This window comes from Rhinolophus sinicus, linkage group LG10 (genome assembly GCF_036562045.2).
Source record: "Rhinolophus sinicus isolate RSC01 linkage group LG10, ASM3656204v1, whole genome shotgun sequence".
Taxonomy (NCBI): domain Eukaryota; kingdom Metazoa; phylum Chordata; class Mammalia; order Chiroptera; family Rhinolophidae; genus Rhinolophus; species Rhinolophus sinicus.
In genome coordinates, this window is record NC_133759.1 from 90,137,772 (window position 1) to 90,154,223 (window position 16,452).

At 47.3% G+C, this 16,452-nt stretch overlaps 2 protein-coding genes across 3 annotated transcripts in view; one reads left to right on the forward strand and one right to left on the reverse strand.

The window, feature by feature from the left end:
* SLC36A1 (solute carrier family 36 member 1) overlaps positions 1–16,452 on the forward strand; it is a 217,532-nt gene that overhangs the window by 80,011 nt on the left and 121,069 nt on the right. The gene's annotated exons all lie outside the window — the stretch shown is intronic.
* Positions 1–16,452, reverse strand: part of FAT2 (FAT atypical cadherin 2) — a 73,516-nt gene that overhangs the window by 30,256 nt on the left and 26,808 nt on the right. Inside the window, exons 4-11 of the mRNA XM_019734294.2 lie at positions 14,936–14,994; positions 13,270–13,581; positions 12,125–12,335; positions 10,307–10,446; positions 9,165–9,446; positions 7,900–8,110; positions 1,937–5,995; positions 225–421 (exon numbers count right to left, since the gene is read on the reverse strand). Coding sequence (XP_019589853.2) covers positions 225–421; positions 1,937–5,995; positions 7,900–8,110; positions 9,165–9,446; positions 10,307–10,446; positions 12,125–12,335; positions 13,270–13,581; positions 14,936–14,994 — 5,471 coding nt within the window. The remainder of the gene's footprint in view (positions 1–224; positions 422–1,936; positions 5,996–7,899; positions 8,111–9,164; positions 9,447–10,306; positions 10,447–12,124; positions 12,336–13,269; positions 13,582–14,935; positions 14,995–16,452) is intronic.

The following is a 16,452-nucleotide window of genomic DNA, read 5'->3' on the forward strand; positions in this document are numbered from 1 at the left end:
ATAGGTCTTGAAGATCTTGGTGACATCCCTGTGGGGAAGCCAAAGAATTACATAGAATGACCCCTGCCCGATGCACTAGTCTGAGGCCAGCTGGGAAGAAGCAATGCCAGGTGTGGTCAATGATGGCCAGCCTCAGAGATGGTCCCGAGTCCTTTTCCTTCCTCTTGCCCTTCCCTCCAGCTTCCTTGCCTCCACTCCCACCCCACCCATCACCAGGCTCTCACCTGTGAGCACTGAGGGCTATTATCATTGATGTCCAGGACGAAGATCTCCACAGTGACCGAGGCCTGGAACTTGCCATCAGAAGCTGTGATTCTGAGCAAGTATTTGGCTATGTGCTCACGGTCGAGGCTCTTCCTCGAGAAAATCCTCCACTCATCTCCATCTTGGCTGATGCCAAACTGGCCCAAGGGGTCTCCCTCTATAAACACGAGACAGAGAGTCCAGAAACCAAGCAACAGGAATGAACCAGGCTTTGTGCCACAGGTGGCTGCCAACCTGACACTTCTAGGATTGCTGGGAAAGACAAAAATTTCCTCCCTTAACTAGGGACCCACAACTCTACATTGAGTCAGTTATTTGGTGTTAGGAAGCATAACCATGTCTTCTGACTTTAAGGACCTCCTGTTACATGGAATTATCACTGCAAGAAGCACCACTCCAAAATATGTGGCATGGGGCAGGTTTCTTGTTTTTCATGCTTTGGAAGGAATTGGAAGAAGTTAAAGGGAAGCAAATTTCAATTCTATACAAGAACTTTCTAGTATCTATCTGTTGAACAGTGGAGAGGTAGAAAATGATCAGTAACACTAAACTCTCTGAGGTCTTGTTTTACAACAGAGGACACACACTAAGTGGGGGGGCAGATGACCACTAGGTTTGCTTCTCAGTCATCCTTCCTCGACACCAATCACTGGTAGGGGAGACGGGTTTTTGAGATTCTAAGGTTCTAGAGTTGCAACATTCAACTATTCTGAGTTGATGATATAGTGACATTATTATTTAGAGATTTCGAGACTTTCGTGTTTTTAAGAGTCTGATATTATAAGATAAGATTCGATTCCCCTAAGACTCCATATCTCAAGCAGCTCTGATCCCGGAGGTCTACAGGAGTCTATGATTCTTGGTTGGAACTTCAGCCTTCTTCAGTCTCCTCCAGACAGCTGTGATATGTGAAGGAACCATGTCTATGGGAATGGGACAACATGGCACCCAGCAGAGGGGGAAAGGGACACTGAAAAGTAAAGGAATTCTTTTGGCCACTGGTAGGCTGGTTCAGCCATTGGACAAGAATTGGGTTAATTTAGTTTTGCAATAGGTATCCACCGAGGAAAGCAGTTTGTAGGGTGTGGTTTTAATCCCAACCCTGACGAAAGCTTGGAGTGTGACCTTCATTGACTTTCTCCCCCTATTTGGGCTTTGGTTTTCCCATCTGTGAAATGAGGGGATTGGGTTGGAATCATATCTGAGGAAGTGTTTTCAGTCTAACACTTAGGTCCTGTGATTGACTAAGAAGCATTTTCTGCTATCCACAACTTGGTCTAGGTAAAATACTACTCTTCAAGGACAGTCACCTGACAGAGTTTTCATGGATCACATACCTTTTGATGCCTTCTGCATCTCCCAGTTACAGTATCTCCCTTCTATTCTGTCTACTCTACCTAAAATAATAAGAGATCCTCTGTGCAAAGCACTTTCCAATTTATCGGGGGCTCTCAGAACTTTTTCAAATTTGATTTTACCAGATCCCTGTCAGGTGAATGAGAACAGACGTGACAAGTCTATAGATAGAGAAATTGGGATTCTGGGAGGTTAAGTGATTTACCCAAGGTCAATAAGTGGCAGAGCCAAGACTTTAACCCATGTCTTAGGGCTCCTCTTACTGGACTTTTTTCAATACCCCCCAGTGCCTCCATTCCAAGATCGGTACCCTTACCTGTGATATAGCAGGTGACCTGTCTGTTCTGCTCAGAGATATCAGCATCAAAGGTTTTAAGAGTGGCCACAGGTTCACCGGGTTCACTATTCTCAACCACAGATCCTCTGTAGTCTTCAGAAGCAAATTGGGGAGCATTGTCATTCTCATCTGTAATGGAGACTTCAACCAGGACCTGAGAAGATAGCTGGGTGGTCTGGCCATGGTCATAGGCCACCACATAAAAGTGGTAGGTCTGGTGGGTCTCACAATCAAGTTCCCGGAGTGTGGTGATCCAGCCAGTCTCACTGTCAATGGCAAAGAGCTCATGGATATTGCTGTCGGGGTCCACTGGCAGCCTGTAACTCACCTGGCCATCATTCCCAGTGTCCTGGTCATTGGCCGTCACTTGAATGACTGTGGTTCCCACTGGCATATTCTCAGTGAGGACAGCTTTATATGGATCAGCCTCAAATATAGGCCTATTGTCATTGACATCCTTCACTTGGATGTTGACAGATACCAAGGAAACCAAGTAAGTGTCATTATGGGGACAGTGTGCCATCAGATCAATCTGGTACCACTTGGTGGACTCATAGTCCATCGCCTTCCTCAGCTTTAGAACCCCTGTGTTTTTGTCCAAGGAGAAGACACCATCCCTGTTGCTCTCTGGTGTGGTGCCCTGCACTAAACTGTAGATGACTGGATCTTCAGCTGCCACGGCTCTAACAGAACCAATTTCAGACCCTTCTGGAAGGTCTTCAGATGCAGAGAATGTGTACAGAGGTTCAGAAAATTTGGGCAAGGATGCTTCATTAGCAACTACCCAGAGTTGTAACTGCACCACAGAGTTCCAGTGAGGAGGACCCCCATCTTGGGCTTTGATTCTTAAGTCAAAGGCCCGATTTTCCAATCCCACCAGGCTCTCTTTCACCTTGACAACACCCGTGGTGGGGTTGATTTCAGTGATGTTTTTATCCAAGCCCTTGATCGCGTCCATGGAGTAGGTGACATCTGCATTTCGCCCTTCATCTGCGTCATAGGCCAGCACCTGGATGACTGGGAAGTCTTTACTGACATTGGATTGAATGGACACGATGTACTCAGAGGCTTTGAACTGTGGAGCGTTGTCATTTTCATCTGTGAGGATGATCTTCACAGTGCAGAAGGCCACCCTTCCTCCTCCATCCTGAGCCATGACCTTAATAGCAATGACTCTTTCTGTTGAATTTTCCCGATCCAGTTTCTGCAGAGTGGTGATCTGGCCACGGGGGTTTATGGAGAACTTCTCCCCTGCCAGTTTATTGATGATGGTATAATCTACAGTGCCGTAGGGACCACTGTCTTTGTCGATGGCTAGCAACTCAATCACCTTGGTTCCTACCTGTGCATTCTCTGCCAATTCTGCCTCGTAAACATGCTGCTGGAACTCTGGGCTATACTTGTTGGCGTTTGTAGTGTTGATATACACAGGCACAGTTGCTAGGAAGACCCCATCAGAAGCACCTACCCTCAAATTGTAAGAAGAGTCCAGGTGCTTTTTGCAAAGGTTCAACATGGAAATGATTCCCGATGAGCTGTTCATGGAGAAATGCCGGTCCTGGTTGCCAGAAAGAATCAGGTACTCCAGGCGGGAGGTGTCCTTGCTGTCGGGGTCTATAGCTTGAACTTTGAGAACCAGGTGTCCACAGGTTGCTAGCTCACTAACGTTGGCTTCATATTGAGGTTGCCTGAACTCAGGGGGGTTGTCGTTGATGTCAGACACACCGACGACCACAAGGGTTTCACCAGTGAGCGGGGGTTCTCCTCTATCCATGGCCCTGACCTTCACATGAAAGTGCTGTTGGGCTTCATAATCCAGCTCTCGAGCTGTGGACATCTCCCCCGTGCTCCCATTGATCTGGAAGAACTTAGAAACATCTGAGCCATCCTCTACGATCTGATAGGAGACATCGCGGTTGTGTCCTGAGTCCTGGTCAGAAGCCAACAGTTGGATCACAGGGGTCTGAGCGGGCAAACCTTCTGAGACTGAAGTGGTGTAGACCAACTGTGAGAAGGTGGGAGGATTATCATTGACGTCCTCCACCAGGACTTCCACTGTGGCTTCAGAGAATGACCCCAGAGCTGTGTCTGTGGCTCTGACCGTGAACACATGTTTGGTCTTGGACTCATAGTCCAAAGGGCCCGTTACTGTTAGGACACCGGTCTTAAAGTCGATGGTGAACAGCGTTAAGGGTTCTTCCTCCACAATGTTGTAGATGAGCCGGAGTCCCTCCGGACTCCGGGCCTGAGTGTGGAGAATTGGGGTATAGAGGGTGATATTTTCAGGCACTCTGATTTTATAGTAAGGACTCTGAAACAGTGGGTTGGATTTATTTCTGACGATGACAAGTACCTCATCCTCAGTCTGGAGGGATGGGGTTCCTCCATCGCGGGCAATGACTTTGAGGTGGTACTTATTTAAAGCTTGATAATCAAAGGGTTTCTTCAGTGATATGTCCCCAAGATAGGGGTCAATTCGAAAATATGTGTAATCTTCTGCAAATGCATATGTGACAGCACCATTAACTCCCAAATCTTGGTCAGTGGCAGATACCTGAAAGAGGACATCCCCTGGCTCTGTGCCATCTTGGATGATTGTGTGATAGGGCAGATGGTTAAATTCAGGGTGATTGTCATTGACATCCTGAACAGAGATTCTGACCAGAGCCTGAGCCACCCGCTGAGGGGTCCGATTGTCCCTCAATTCCACTGCCACCTCATAAGTGTCCTGCTGTTCTCGGTCAAATGCCACTCCTCTTGTCTGCAACACGCCTGCTGACTTGACCATACAAAACATATCTGTGCTATTTAAGAGGAAGTAGTAAAGAGTGTCATTCAAATGATTTCCCTGGACGCCAAGAATCACCAGTGCCTTTTTGTCCCGAGAATTCTCCTTCACTGTTGCCCTGTAGACATCCTGGTCAAACCGTAAGCTTGTGTTAAGAGCTTGTGTCAAAGAAATTTTTACCAGTGCGGTATCTTGATACAGGCCATCAGCAGCCCGGATGATGAGCTCCCGAGAGTGTCCCAGGAGATCAGGATTCAACACAGATATGAGACCACTGATGGGATCAATGGCGACAGCTTCATCAGCATTGCCAGTTTTGATGCTATAATTGACTTCTGAGTCATTGTCGCTGGCCCACACCATGAGGAGATCCATACCCCGATGGATGGGCTTCACTATCGTGACTTCATATATCTGGTCTGAGAACCTGGGCGGAGAGTCGTTTACGTCTCTGATATAGATGATGACCTGGGCAGACTTGGGTGCAAATAAGATGGGGCTTCCTTGGTCATGGACATAGATGCTGAATTGCAAAGAGGTCATGCTCTCGTAATCCATCTCTGATATGACGATTAGTGTTCCCATACTAGGATCAATTTTGACAAACTTCAAGGCCTCTTGCTCCAAAATTTCATAGACCAACAAGGAATTAGCTTCTGCGTCGCGGTCAGAGGCACGAATCACAAAGGGGTTGTTGTTTTCATCCATGATCATGCTGTACAAGGGAGCTGCTTCGCTAACTTGGCCCACAAACGTCGACTTTAAGAACATGGGGGCATTGTCATTTTCGTCAATGATGTAAACGAGAACCATGACATCAGAAAATGCTCCCGCCATATTGCTGCCTCGGATTTTCAGCTGGTAAGAGGAAATTTTCTCATGGTCCAAGTTCTTCTGGGTGGAAATGAGGCCAGAATATGAGTTCATGGAGAATACGCCATCCTTGTTTCCCTCTCGTAGCTCATAGGTCACTTCAGAGGAGCTTGTAGCTGAGACAAGGAGAATTGGGGAACCAAGAGGGATGGATTCAGGGATCTCTACAAAGTACTCGGCTTTTGAAAAGATGGGGGCACTGCTCTCTGAAGGGTGGACGTGAACGATCACTGTCGCCAGGTCATGCCACCGTGGGGAGCCTTGGTCTTCTGCCTTCACTGTCAGCGTGTGCCGGGCATGGTGTGCCTGATGGAGTTTCTGGGCTAGCGTGAGGATGCCCAGTAGGGCATCGATGCTGAAGAAACCCTTGCTGTTCCCTGAAACAAAAGACAAGACAAACTGAAGTGTATCACCCACAGGAGGTACCACCTAGGCGTTCTAGCCCAGTAAAGAGGCCGTCACAGAACACTTGGAAAAGCACTCCATTCTGTATTTGTGATGCCTTTTATAGGAAAAGCTTCAGTTACACGATACAGAATTTTTAACCATCCTTTGCATACCTCTTAATAGCTTTGGTTATACACTTGATAGATGAACACTATAAATACGGACTCATAAATTGTCACAATTGGTTGGGACTTAAAAACCCCTCTGTCTACTCCTCACCTTGTCTATGGCGGGGAGTCTGTGGTCAGGCTTGGGGAGTGAGTGGCAAGGAATCAAGTGAAGAGGGCCTGGATAGACACCCCCCGCCCCCCCAGATCTTGAGGCTCCTGATCAGATGCCGTTTCCACCACCACACCGGAATGTTCTCAACGTCAGGCATTCTCACAAAAGTCATTAGGTTGGTGCAAAAGTCATTGCGGTTTAACCGGTTAAAAATCATCGCAATTGCTTTTGCACCAACCTAATAATTTTTCTATATTCCGCCACTACCAATACTATTTTATGCTATTCTCCAACGGATGTTTTCCTGTAAATTGGTTCATTTTTTAAATTTAAAATATTTTAGCAGGCAACTTTCTATTGACACTTCACACAGAAAACCATCACTGCTTGCCACACATCAACTTACTGTAAAATCAAGTCAGTGGAAAAAGGTCTCATTAAAATCTGGATAAAATCTATTGCTTGCTAAAGGGTCAGAGCCTGAGACCTATCCTCTTTCTTTGGTAAAAACGAAGAGTAGCAAGTATTAGAGAAACTATGGCTGAGTGCTATTTCTTTCTTTATACATTCCTGTGCTTTCTATGTTTTACAAAATGGGCCCTGTTACTTTTGTAATCAGAAGAATATGTTAAAATGAAATCTTACCTTATCTATAAAATAAAATTAATACCTCCATCAGTGGGGTTGCTAATGAGATAAAAGACGTGATTATACTTCATAAATCACAAAGAGTAAGCAATTAATGGGTTATAATGTGTAGTATTATTCTTCAGGGATAAATAGACTTCTGCCATATGGCGAGGTATAACAATTTAGGTTTTTTCAAAAAAAGAAAGTGTAAAAAGCTCTGATTTCCTGAAAGTATATAAGATACTGACAAGCAGTAATAAATGAACCTTATGCTCCATGAAGGCAGGGAGCAAGTTATATTCATCTGTGTCCCTCCACATCACCTAGCTCTCTGAAGTATTATCATTAAAGATAATAATTATTAAATTCATTAATTATGAATTACCAAGCATTACAAATTATCATTAAGATTAGTTGGATCTAGATATTAGCATTTTTGTTCCATCCATTACCTGTACTAAGCACTTATTCATAATAGCAATAACCCCTGGCATTTGTATAATACTCTGTAGTTTACACACAGTTTCTCTTTCTGGCACAGGCAATATTATCCCATTTTTGAGATGAAGAAAACTATATAAGAGATACAAAATCATGATGTGGCCTTAGCAGAAAATTAAAATTACTCCTAAAAGGTGCCATACCATCTTTTAAAGTATTTACAGGTCCCTTCTATTGTAGAGGCAAAGATATTACATTTTAAAATGTTGCAGGAACTTCATAAGCGTCCTCTGTGGGTACGGTCATTGGTGGGTTTATATAATATATATGTAAATTCTCCCATAACGTGAGTAGTCCCTTAGTTCTTACTCTTATCATCTTTGGAAGTGCATTAACTTAGGTCAGTATAGTCCCAGGGAACGCTCTAGAGTAGTAACTTGCCAAAGCTTAGAGAACTTGACCTCTGATTAACTTGCACAGTCCTGTCTCTGGTGCTTTTCCTTATTACTGAAGCCCCTTCCCCCCTGCTCTGGACTCTCACCTTTCAGAAAGGAGTAGTGGACCTCGGCGTTGGCTCCCCGGTCACCGTCCAGGGCTCGGACTTGGAGCAGCTCCGTGCCAACGGCTGTGGTGTCAGGAATATTCACCTCGTAGTGGGGCTGGGTGAAGTGGGGTGGGTGGAGGTTCCCATCCTCCACGTGAATGGATACCCACACAAAATTCCTCTTGATGGGCATCTCCTGGTCTCGGACCTATGGGTCCAGGGGGGCAATGGATAAGCAGCAAATGGAGTGGAAAGGGATAGGGTAAGATTAAGCTCAATGAAACAGAATGCCGACGAAAAATATACCTAGTTGTAACTCTCTGTATTCCTTTAAATGTTGCTCTTATGTACGTTCTTTTTTCTTTTCAAATACTTTTATTAATTATTGATGATTGGGTTTAGCTATCTTAATGGCTCATCCCACCTTAGGAGAAAGGCAGAAATAAACAGGGAAACAGTATTTTCCAAATTAGGTCTCAGAGACTATTAGTTCTTCACGATGTGAACATGTTATGCAGGGGAAAAATCATTGTATGGTCAAGTAAATTTAGGCAGTACTGAATTAGATGGAGTTAAAGTTTCCTTTGCTGCAGGACTTCTCAGAGCTTTTAATATATATTTATGTGCCCAGAGGATGATAAACTAACACATAAGATCCCTGAACTTGGAGTCAGGAAGGCTGGACTCTGATTCTGGTTCCATCATAAAGAACCATGATGGTGAGCACATCTTTCTTCCTTTGAGGACGTCAGGTATAAGATAAGAGAAAAGGTAGGATCAGGGCTTGGACTCTACTGAGGCAAGTGAGGCATGTAGGGCATACATTTAAGGAGGTGCTTATTCTCAGGGTCGTCAAAGTCCAGGCACAAGACCCTGAGAGTGAGTCCTCCTCAAATTTTGTACCCTCCATACCTGGCTCGCCTCACCTTAGTGTTTGCTCTGGGTGGGATGGATGGTGTCTGGGTCCTTCCCAACTCTGACATGACATGAATCCACATCGTGGTCATGGAGCAGGGAGAGAACTGTTGGGGGATATTTGGAGCAAGTCCAAGGTTGCAGGAGTTTTCTTGGCAGCTGTCGCAGACATCCTTTCTGGAAGGGACGTCTGGCAGGCTGTGAAATGTCACAACTCATCTCCCGGATTATCATTATGAGCGTCAGTACACCCGTCCCACCAGGGAAAAGGGAGCTGTCAGCATGCCTCCCAGCGTCCGCCCCCATGCGTGCAAGCACTTCGTCACCCAATTTCTCAGGGGACTCACCATGACTGTCAGCATGTGCTGGGAGGGCCCTGAGCCCAGGTCCAATTTCCCCACTGTCACCAGAACACCACTGCTTGGGTCCAGCTGGAAGAGGCTGGCACTTTCTGGGTCTTGGCTGCCGTGTATGGTGTAGATGAGGCCTTTGCCCTTGTCTTCATCTGTGGCCTGGACTCGGACGAGCTCAACCCCAGGCCGTGTGTCCTGGGGGACTCTGACCTCATAGTGAGCTTCTAGAAACTGGGGCCGATGGTGGTTCACGTTGGCAATCATGAAGATGTAGACCTGGGGAGGCGAGCGAGCGAGAACGTGGACTGGGAGCCGCCGAGGGCCAGGGGCCTCGTCTGTCTGTTCTCCCCTGTGTCCTCTGGGCCCAGCACAGCGCCCGGTGCATGGCACTCAATCCATGTTGGTTGAATGAATGATAGAATCTCAAATCACAAAGCTTTCACACAGTATGCAGCCTAGTGGTTTGCAAAACCCAAATTTTTGTTAAAGACCTTTACAAATGCAATTTTGTGTGAAATCCCAATATATACCGTGTTTCCCCGAAAATAAAACCTAGCTGGACCATCAGCTCTAATGCGTCTTTTGGAGCAAAAATTAATATAAGACCCGGTATTATATTATATTATATTATATTATATTATATTATATTATATTATATTAGACTGGACGTTATATAAGACCCAGTCTTATATTAAAATAAGACTGGGTCTTACATTAATTTTTGCTCCAAAAGATGCATTAGAGCTGATGCTCTGGCTAGGTCTTATTTTCGGGGAAAACACGGTATATGAAACAGATAAAACTCTGGCTGAAGCCAGAATAGAAATCCAAGCCCCACTTACCTGACCATCATTCCTCAAACCCGTGGTAGCCCTTGTGCCTCTCTGTCTTTAATTGAAAACTGCCAATTTGGACAAACCCCCTCGTCATATGGAGATCCACAGTGGGAACAAGAACCCTCTCAAGATTACAGAAGCAGAGAATGGACCCACTAAGACGGGGACGTGGAACCTGGATTCCAATTCGGCATTCTCTGAAGTACACCATATTCGCAGAAAGCCTTTTATAGCCTCGTCCCAACCAGGGTGGCCTTCCATCTTCCCTCGCTTTGCGGGTCCCCAGTTGAGGCCTCTAACCTGGGTGGCGATGGTGTGGGACCCATCAGTCACCTCCACGGTCAAATTATAACTCAACCTCCTCCTCGTATCGAGAGGCTTGGCGATGATGATGCTGCCCGTGGTCTTCTCGATGTCAAAGTCCATGTCCTGGTCCCCACCTGGAGTGCAATTGGGGGAAGCACATGCCACCTCAGTGACTTAGCGGGAGCACCCCTGGGATTTGGCGGGCGGAGTCATAGGAGGTGGCAGGAGGCTTGGTTGGAGGGGCTGTGGGCATTCAAGGAAGAACCTGAGTCAGGGACCCTAAGACAGTTCAGCAACTATGGTGTCTGGGTGACAGGCTGCAATTTACCTCCCAGGAGTCTGAACAAGCTGTAACTTATCCTGTTACGATATTATCAAAATCCAACGATGATACAGAAAAAAGAACCTTATAAGGACTGAAGAGTCCCAGAGGAAGACCAAAATTAGCCATAGAACATACCCTGCTGCCAGGATTGAAACAGGCAGGAGTAAGGGAGCTCTACTTCACGGGGTGCAGGCAACCTGCGTGACCTAAAGGCGCCCGTACACAGGAAAACTGAAAATAATTCTGGTCGGCAAGAGGAAATTCATTTAATGCTCTCTAAGAACCCAAAATATAGAATTAGCATGCATCTATTTAAATGTTTACTAAATAGGAATCTGTTTAGTAACATGGAAATATGTTCACGATATATTTTTAAAGGTTAGAAAACAATGTTGTAATATAACCTTAAGTGTGCGTGTGTGTGTGTATGAAAAAAAATGACCAGGAGGAAACACATCAAAATTTTAACAGTGGATTAGCTTCTGATTGGTGGGGGTTGAGGTAGGAGTTTATTCTCGTCTCTGCACTCATTTGTGTTTTCTAAATGTTTTTAGAGTACATGTATTAATTCTGTATAAAAGAAACACCAAAAAAAAAAAAAAAAGAAGAAACAAAAAAGAAAAACCAACAAACATGAAAAGGAGCAGTGAATCAGAACTGGAAATAAATCCAGGAGGTTAAAACCTTAGGACAAGTGCATATCCGATTTCCGATCCAGGCTGGGAAACTATAGTAGGAATCCATGGTTCATGTGGTGCTGAAACTCTTAGATTAGAGATTCTTCACCCAGAATTCCTGGCTGGGTTTCAGAGAATCTGTGAAAGCCTTACATTTGTATGTGCATTTATGTTTGTGTGTCCATGTGTGCAACTTTCCGGGAAGAGGGCTGAAGCATTCATCAGACTCCCGAAGGGATCTATGACTGATCCCTCCCCCTCCCAGATGTTTTAACAACATCTTGGTTTAGAGACAGAAAGGAGTTTCAGAGAAGGCCATCAGAGCTTGGACCCAAGTGTCTCCTACATGAGAATGGATGCTTTCCCCTGATTTTGAGGATGGAACCTGGGACCAGAGCATAAGCATGGTCCCAGGTATAGCTGGTCTCAGGCTCATCGTCCATGAAATCAGCTCTACGCTGTTTTTCACGTGGAGGCAGATAGGAAACATAACACCTCTGGGCCTCCCTGGACCACCCTCTTAAGTCTCCCAGGCACTTGGGGTAACTGAGGCACTGCTCACTCTGGCTGGGGTTCCCAGTGAGACAATGGAGGTTCCACCTGAGATGACAGCTTGTGTGGAAGGGAAGTTTGGCCGAAGCGGTGCGCCTATTACTCGCTGCCCCAGAGAACCAGGGAAGAGGCCTCACCATTCATGGCCAAGAGAGGGGCTTCCAGGGAGCATGACCTGAGAGGGCTCAGAAGGATTGTACCGTGAGGATGAGGGCTGGTCTATAAGGATGGGAGGGGCTGGCCTGCGTGGGGCCTCACCTGAGATGCTGAACCAGAAGAGGCCGGGTCGGCCCTCCACACTGATGACCCCCACCATGTGGTTCACGGGGTCTGTCTCCATGACTGTAAAGCTGTAGGGGGGCTCGTCAAAGGCCAGCAGGATGGAGGAGGGCCGGGGCTGGGGAATCCACTCAATGTGTAGCCGGACGCTGGCTGAGAGTGGAGGCTGCCCACCATCTGTTGCCTTGATCTGAAAAGAGGCCAAAACTGAAATTGAGGCTTTGTCTGTAGGGTCGGGTCCAAGAAACCAGAAGCCCTAGGTGGCCCACCAAGAAACAGGGCCCCCTGTGACTGACTGAGCTGGTCTCTCGGTCATTCATTAGATACACAGTTGAGGGTTTACTGTAAACAAGCACCATGCTAGCTGCAGTGGGCACAGTGCTGAACAAAATATGTAACTGTGCTCAAGTACCTCATGAGTACTGAAAAATTAATCAAAGGCTTACTGCGTGCTAGTCGTGCACCCAGACTTGACATACACGGTTCTTTTACCCTTCCCAACAACCATACACTTAATAAACTAGAATTTATTGAGCCTTCAATATCATCAGGCCCTGCTCTAAGAGCCATGTGTGCAAAATCTAATTTAGTCCATATGACATATCCACGAGAGAGGTACCATTGTCACCTCCCTTTTGCTAAAAATGGGGACTTTACCCGCCTGGGGTTGTCTGCCTGGCGGGCAGTGAGGCTGGGTTGGATTTAGGCTGTTTGACATGAGATCCCATGCCCTGGCCACTTGCTACCATGGCTTTCTACAAGGAAAATGTTCTTCGCCCCATTTTACAGATGATAAAACAAAGGCTCCAAGGGGTTAAGTGACTTGTCCAAGCCCCACAGGTATAAAATGGCAGGGCTAGGATTGGAACCCAGGTTTATCATGATTCCAAAGCCCCTGCTACTCTCACCAAAACCCTTATCTCTAAGAATAGATCAGATTTCCCCAGCCAAGGACCTTATTGCCTTCAAAGAAAAAGGCCCAGAATTCGGATCCTTTGGCTGAAGTTGGGGCTCCCAGTCTGTCTTGCAGTACCACCTCCATCATGCCTGGTGGCTGTCTCCCTGTCCCTCTCCCCCGTATCCTCTAAGAAAACCCCCTTCCGTGGCCTCCATCCACCCCTCACCGTCAGGATGTTGTACTCTCCGGCTGTGAAGGTGCTGCTCGATGACACCACGCCCGTGACTGGGTCGATACTGAAGCCCTCCTTGTCGCTCTCCTCTATACTGTAGGTGACCCTGCCATTGAGACCTGTATCCAGGTCCGAAGCCACCAGCCTGTACACAGGCCCAGGGGTCACCGGGCTCAACCTCTCTGGAAGACGGACATTGAAGAGCTTGTGGGAGAACACGGGGGGGTTGTCATTGACGTCCAAGACGCACACCACCACCCTGGAGGTGGACCGTAGTGGGGGCTCCCCGTTGTCTAGCACCACCACCTGGGGATAGAATCCAGCATGAGCTGCCAAATGCAAAGCAGTAAACATGTGTCGCCACCCAAAGCAACCCTACCATTCATACCCCTGCTTTCGACAGCCTGGAAATATCAGTCAGTGTCAGTCCATTCTTGGGTATAGGCTCGTGATTTTTATTCTCATAACCTCATCTATTTGGAACCCAGCTCTCTGGTAACCCTGCCCACAGGAGAGTCAGCAAGGACAGAGAAAGAAACCAGAAAGAACTGGAAGAAGAAAAAGTCTTGGAGGCTCGAGACAAAAACTGGCAGTCTTTGCTCAGGAGGCTACGGGTCATTTCTCGGAGACCGTTTACTTTTTATTTGCTCGTAATTCTCATAAGCTTTGTTCTCCAGCTTCTTTAAGCTACTGGAGGGTAGAAAAAACAAATGAGAAGATGTTTAGGAAGGAGTGGGGGGGACACCTTTTGAGTCAGACAGGCGGCTCGATGCATGAAATGAAATCCAGAGTGAGAGAAAAGGCACTGAAACAATGTCAGAATCAGGGAGTATTTCATGTAGGGGCACATTGTCCCATGCATCAGTGTCCCCAAGGGTACGAGGCAGGACATGGCTACTCTAAATGGTTCTGCAGTTTTAAAATATTTTGGTATTTAAAGATAGATGCCTCCATTGAGGTGTGGAGAATGCTTCAGTCTCTAGGCCAGTGAGCTGCTGCTTACTGATATAATACCGTTTCTTACAAAGGAAATGTGTAGAACCCAGGAGCATAAAAGGCAAAGTTTATTTCGATTCTGATGAGGAGAATGTGTCTCTCCCACCTGACGTCTTTAATACAGATGCCTGTTCATTGGTTATGGCTAGCTCAGGAGGGGGCATAACCAGAGTCCTTCTGATTGGTCAAGACCCACGCCTCTCATTGGAATGGGCACTAGGCAGGGATGTGATTTTAGAGACATCCTAGAAAGATCTAGAAGGCAAAGGTCGGAGTTTTCCTCCTGGCTCTGCTACTGACCTGGTGTTTGACCTTAGGTGACTCTCTCTCTGGATCGTGGGGATGGGCTGGAAATAGACTCAAGTGCATAGCACATGTGTACTGCTTCTTATTCCTGCACTCGTTGCAGGCATTACTAATCAATCAGTGCTTGCTGCTCAGCCTGGATATGGTTTCAGAGTCTTTCCCTTCACAGTGCTAAAGAGCCGGGAAAGACCCTAAGGGTCTTCATCACCAACCACAGCAAGTCTCCTCCCTGAGCCTGGCGCCCTCCTCTGTCACAGTACTTGGAGACGTGCATGTGGCCCCGAGGCCTCGCTTGGCTCCAGCCTGGCCTCCTTCAGGAGGTTTGCGAATCCAGAGTGGGTTCACCGCCATTACTCACCTCCAGGATGTGTTCATCCTTGTTCTCTCGGTCCAGCTGCCGGGCCGTGGACAGCAGACCTGGGGGAGAGATAGTAGGAGGGAGACCTGGGCTCCTAGGCCTCCTAGAGCCACTTGACTGGGGGGAAATTCAGGGTTACATTCAAATCCCAGATCAGCATTCTTCTGGTGTTTGGACAACAAGAACATTAAGGGGAAAGAGAAGGGGAAGTGAGGAAGTGGAAGAGGACAGCAGAGATGATGGTACCCACGGAGGTTCCCATCTACATCCCCTTTCACCACTAGGAGGGTGTTGTGCACAATATTTCACTGAGTAAAAATGGCAGCTTGTCGGGAGTTATAAATGTCACTGCCTCCCGTTCATGAGAAATCACACAGTGGTGGCCTTTTACTCCTTTGTTATTGTATTATTCACCTGGGTCCTGGTACCGGTTCTCCCCGTGACCCGCTGACACAGATGAGCCAGAGGTGGGTTCCTCTCGGCTCACCTGTAAATTGAGGAGGGGGACTTGGTGATCTGTAAGTCTAGTTATAATTTTATGAGGCCCTATGTCTATACATTGAGGCCACAAAGGAGAGAAGGTGCCAGTTCTCTGCAAGCATCTGGAAAGTCAAGACAGGTTATCAGGGGCCCAAGGGGCATCCGAGCCCTGTAGACTGAGAGGCCATAGGCGGTAAGAGGTTTTCTTAAATAAGAGCAGAGCTATTCGATGGGGTCAGTGGGTTGTCTGAAGTCTTCCAGTAGTTCCTTGATATTGTTTAGGCAATTAAATATTGGAGTCATGGAATGAAGTGAGGGGAAAGGGGATTCTGCGTTGAGGTGGAGCCTCCAGCACTGGAAATGGACGTGTGACGTGAGGAGTGGCCTCTGATGGGGACAGGTCCTTGCCTTGTGCAGTAGAACCAAGTCATCCTGATGTTTTCTTCCCTGACGGAAGGCAGGCAAGGGAAGGATCAGACGAGGCGCCTGGAAAACCCCACGGCTAGGGGTCCTTCCAGTCGGAGAAGGATGATGCATTCCTCTGGGACAGTGTGGATATTGTCCCTGGCCACCCCACCTACTCATCCCCAAGCTAAGAGGCCCGATGGGGAGGGGGCTCATAATCTGGCCGCCCCCCACCCCAGAAGAGTGCAGGGACGAGGGGGCCTTGGCACGTAAGGCTTTCTTCTGGCTCAGTCCTTGCTTTCCTCTGCTCCTTCTCTGCCTTCAGCTCCGCTTCGCCCCTTCTCTCTTCTCTCTCTCTGTTTATCTCTCACCACCCTCCTCTCTTCCTATCCAGGTCTTGATCTCTACTGTCCCCCTCTTGGCCTCTGAATCGCAGACACTCTTTTTCCGTCTCTCTGCCCCTCTGCTTTTTCTTTTCTGTCTCTGCCTTTCTCTCACTGCTGCCTCCTCCCACCTTCTAAGGGCCAGTGTCCCTGGACTTGCCTGTGGCTTCCTGGGCCATTGCCCTGTTTTCAGCCTCTTCCCCCCACTGAGATCGGCGTCAGAATTCCCGGGGAGCCTGTGTGGCATGG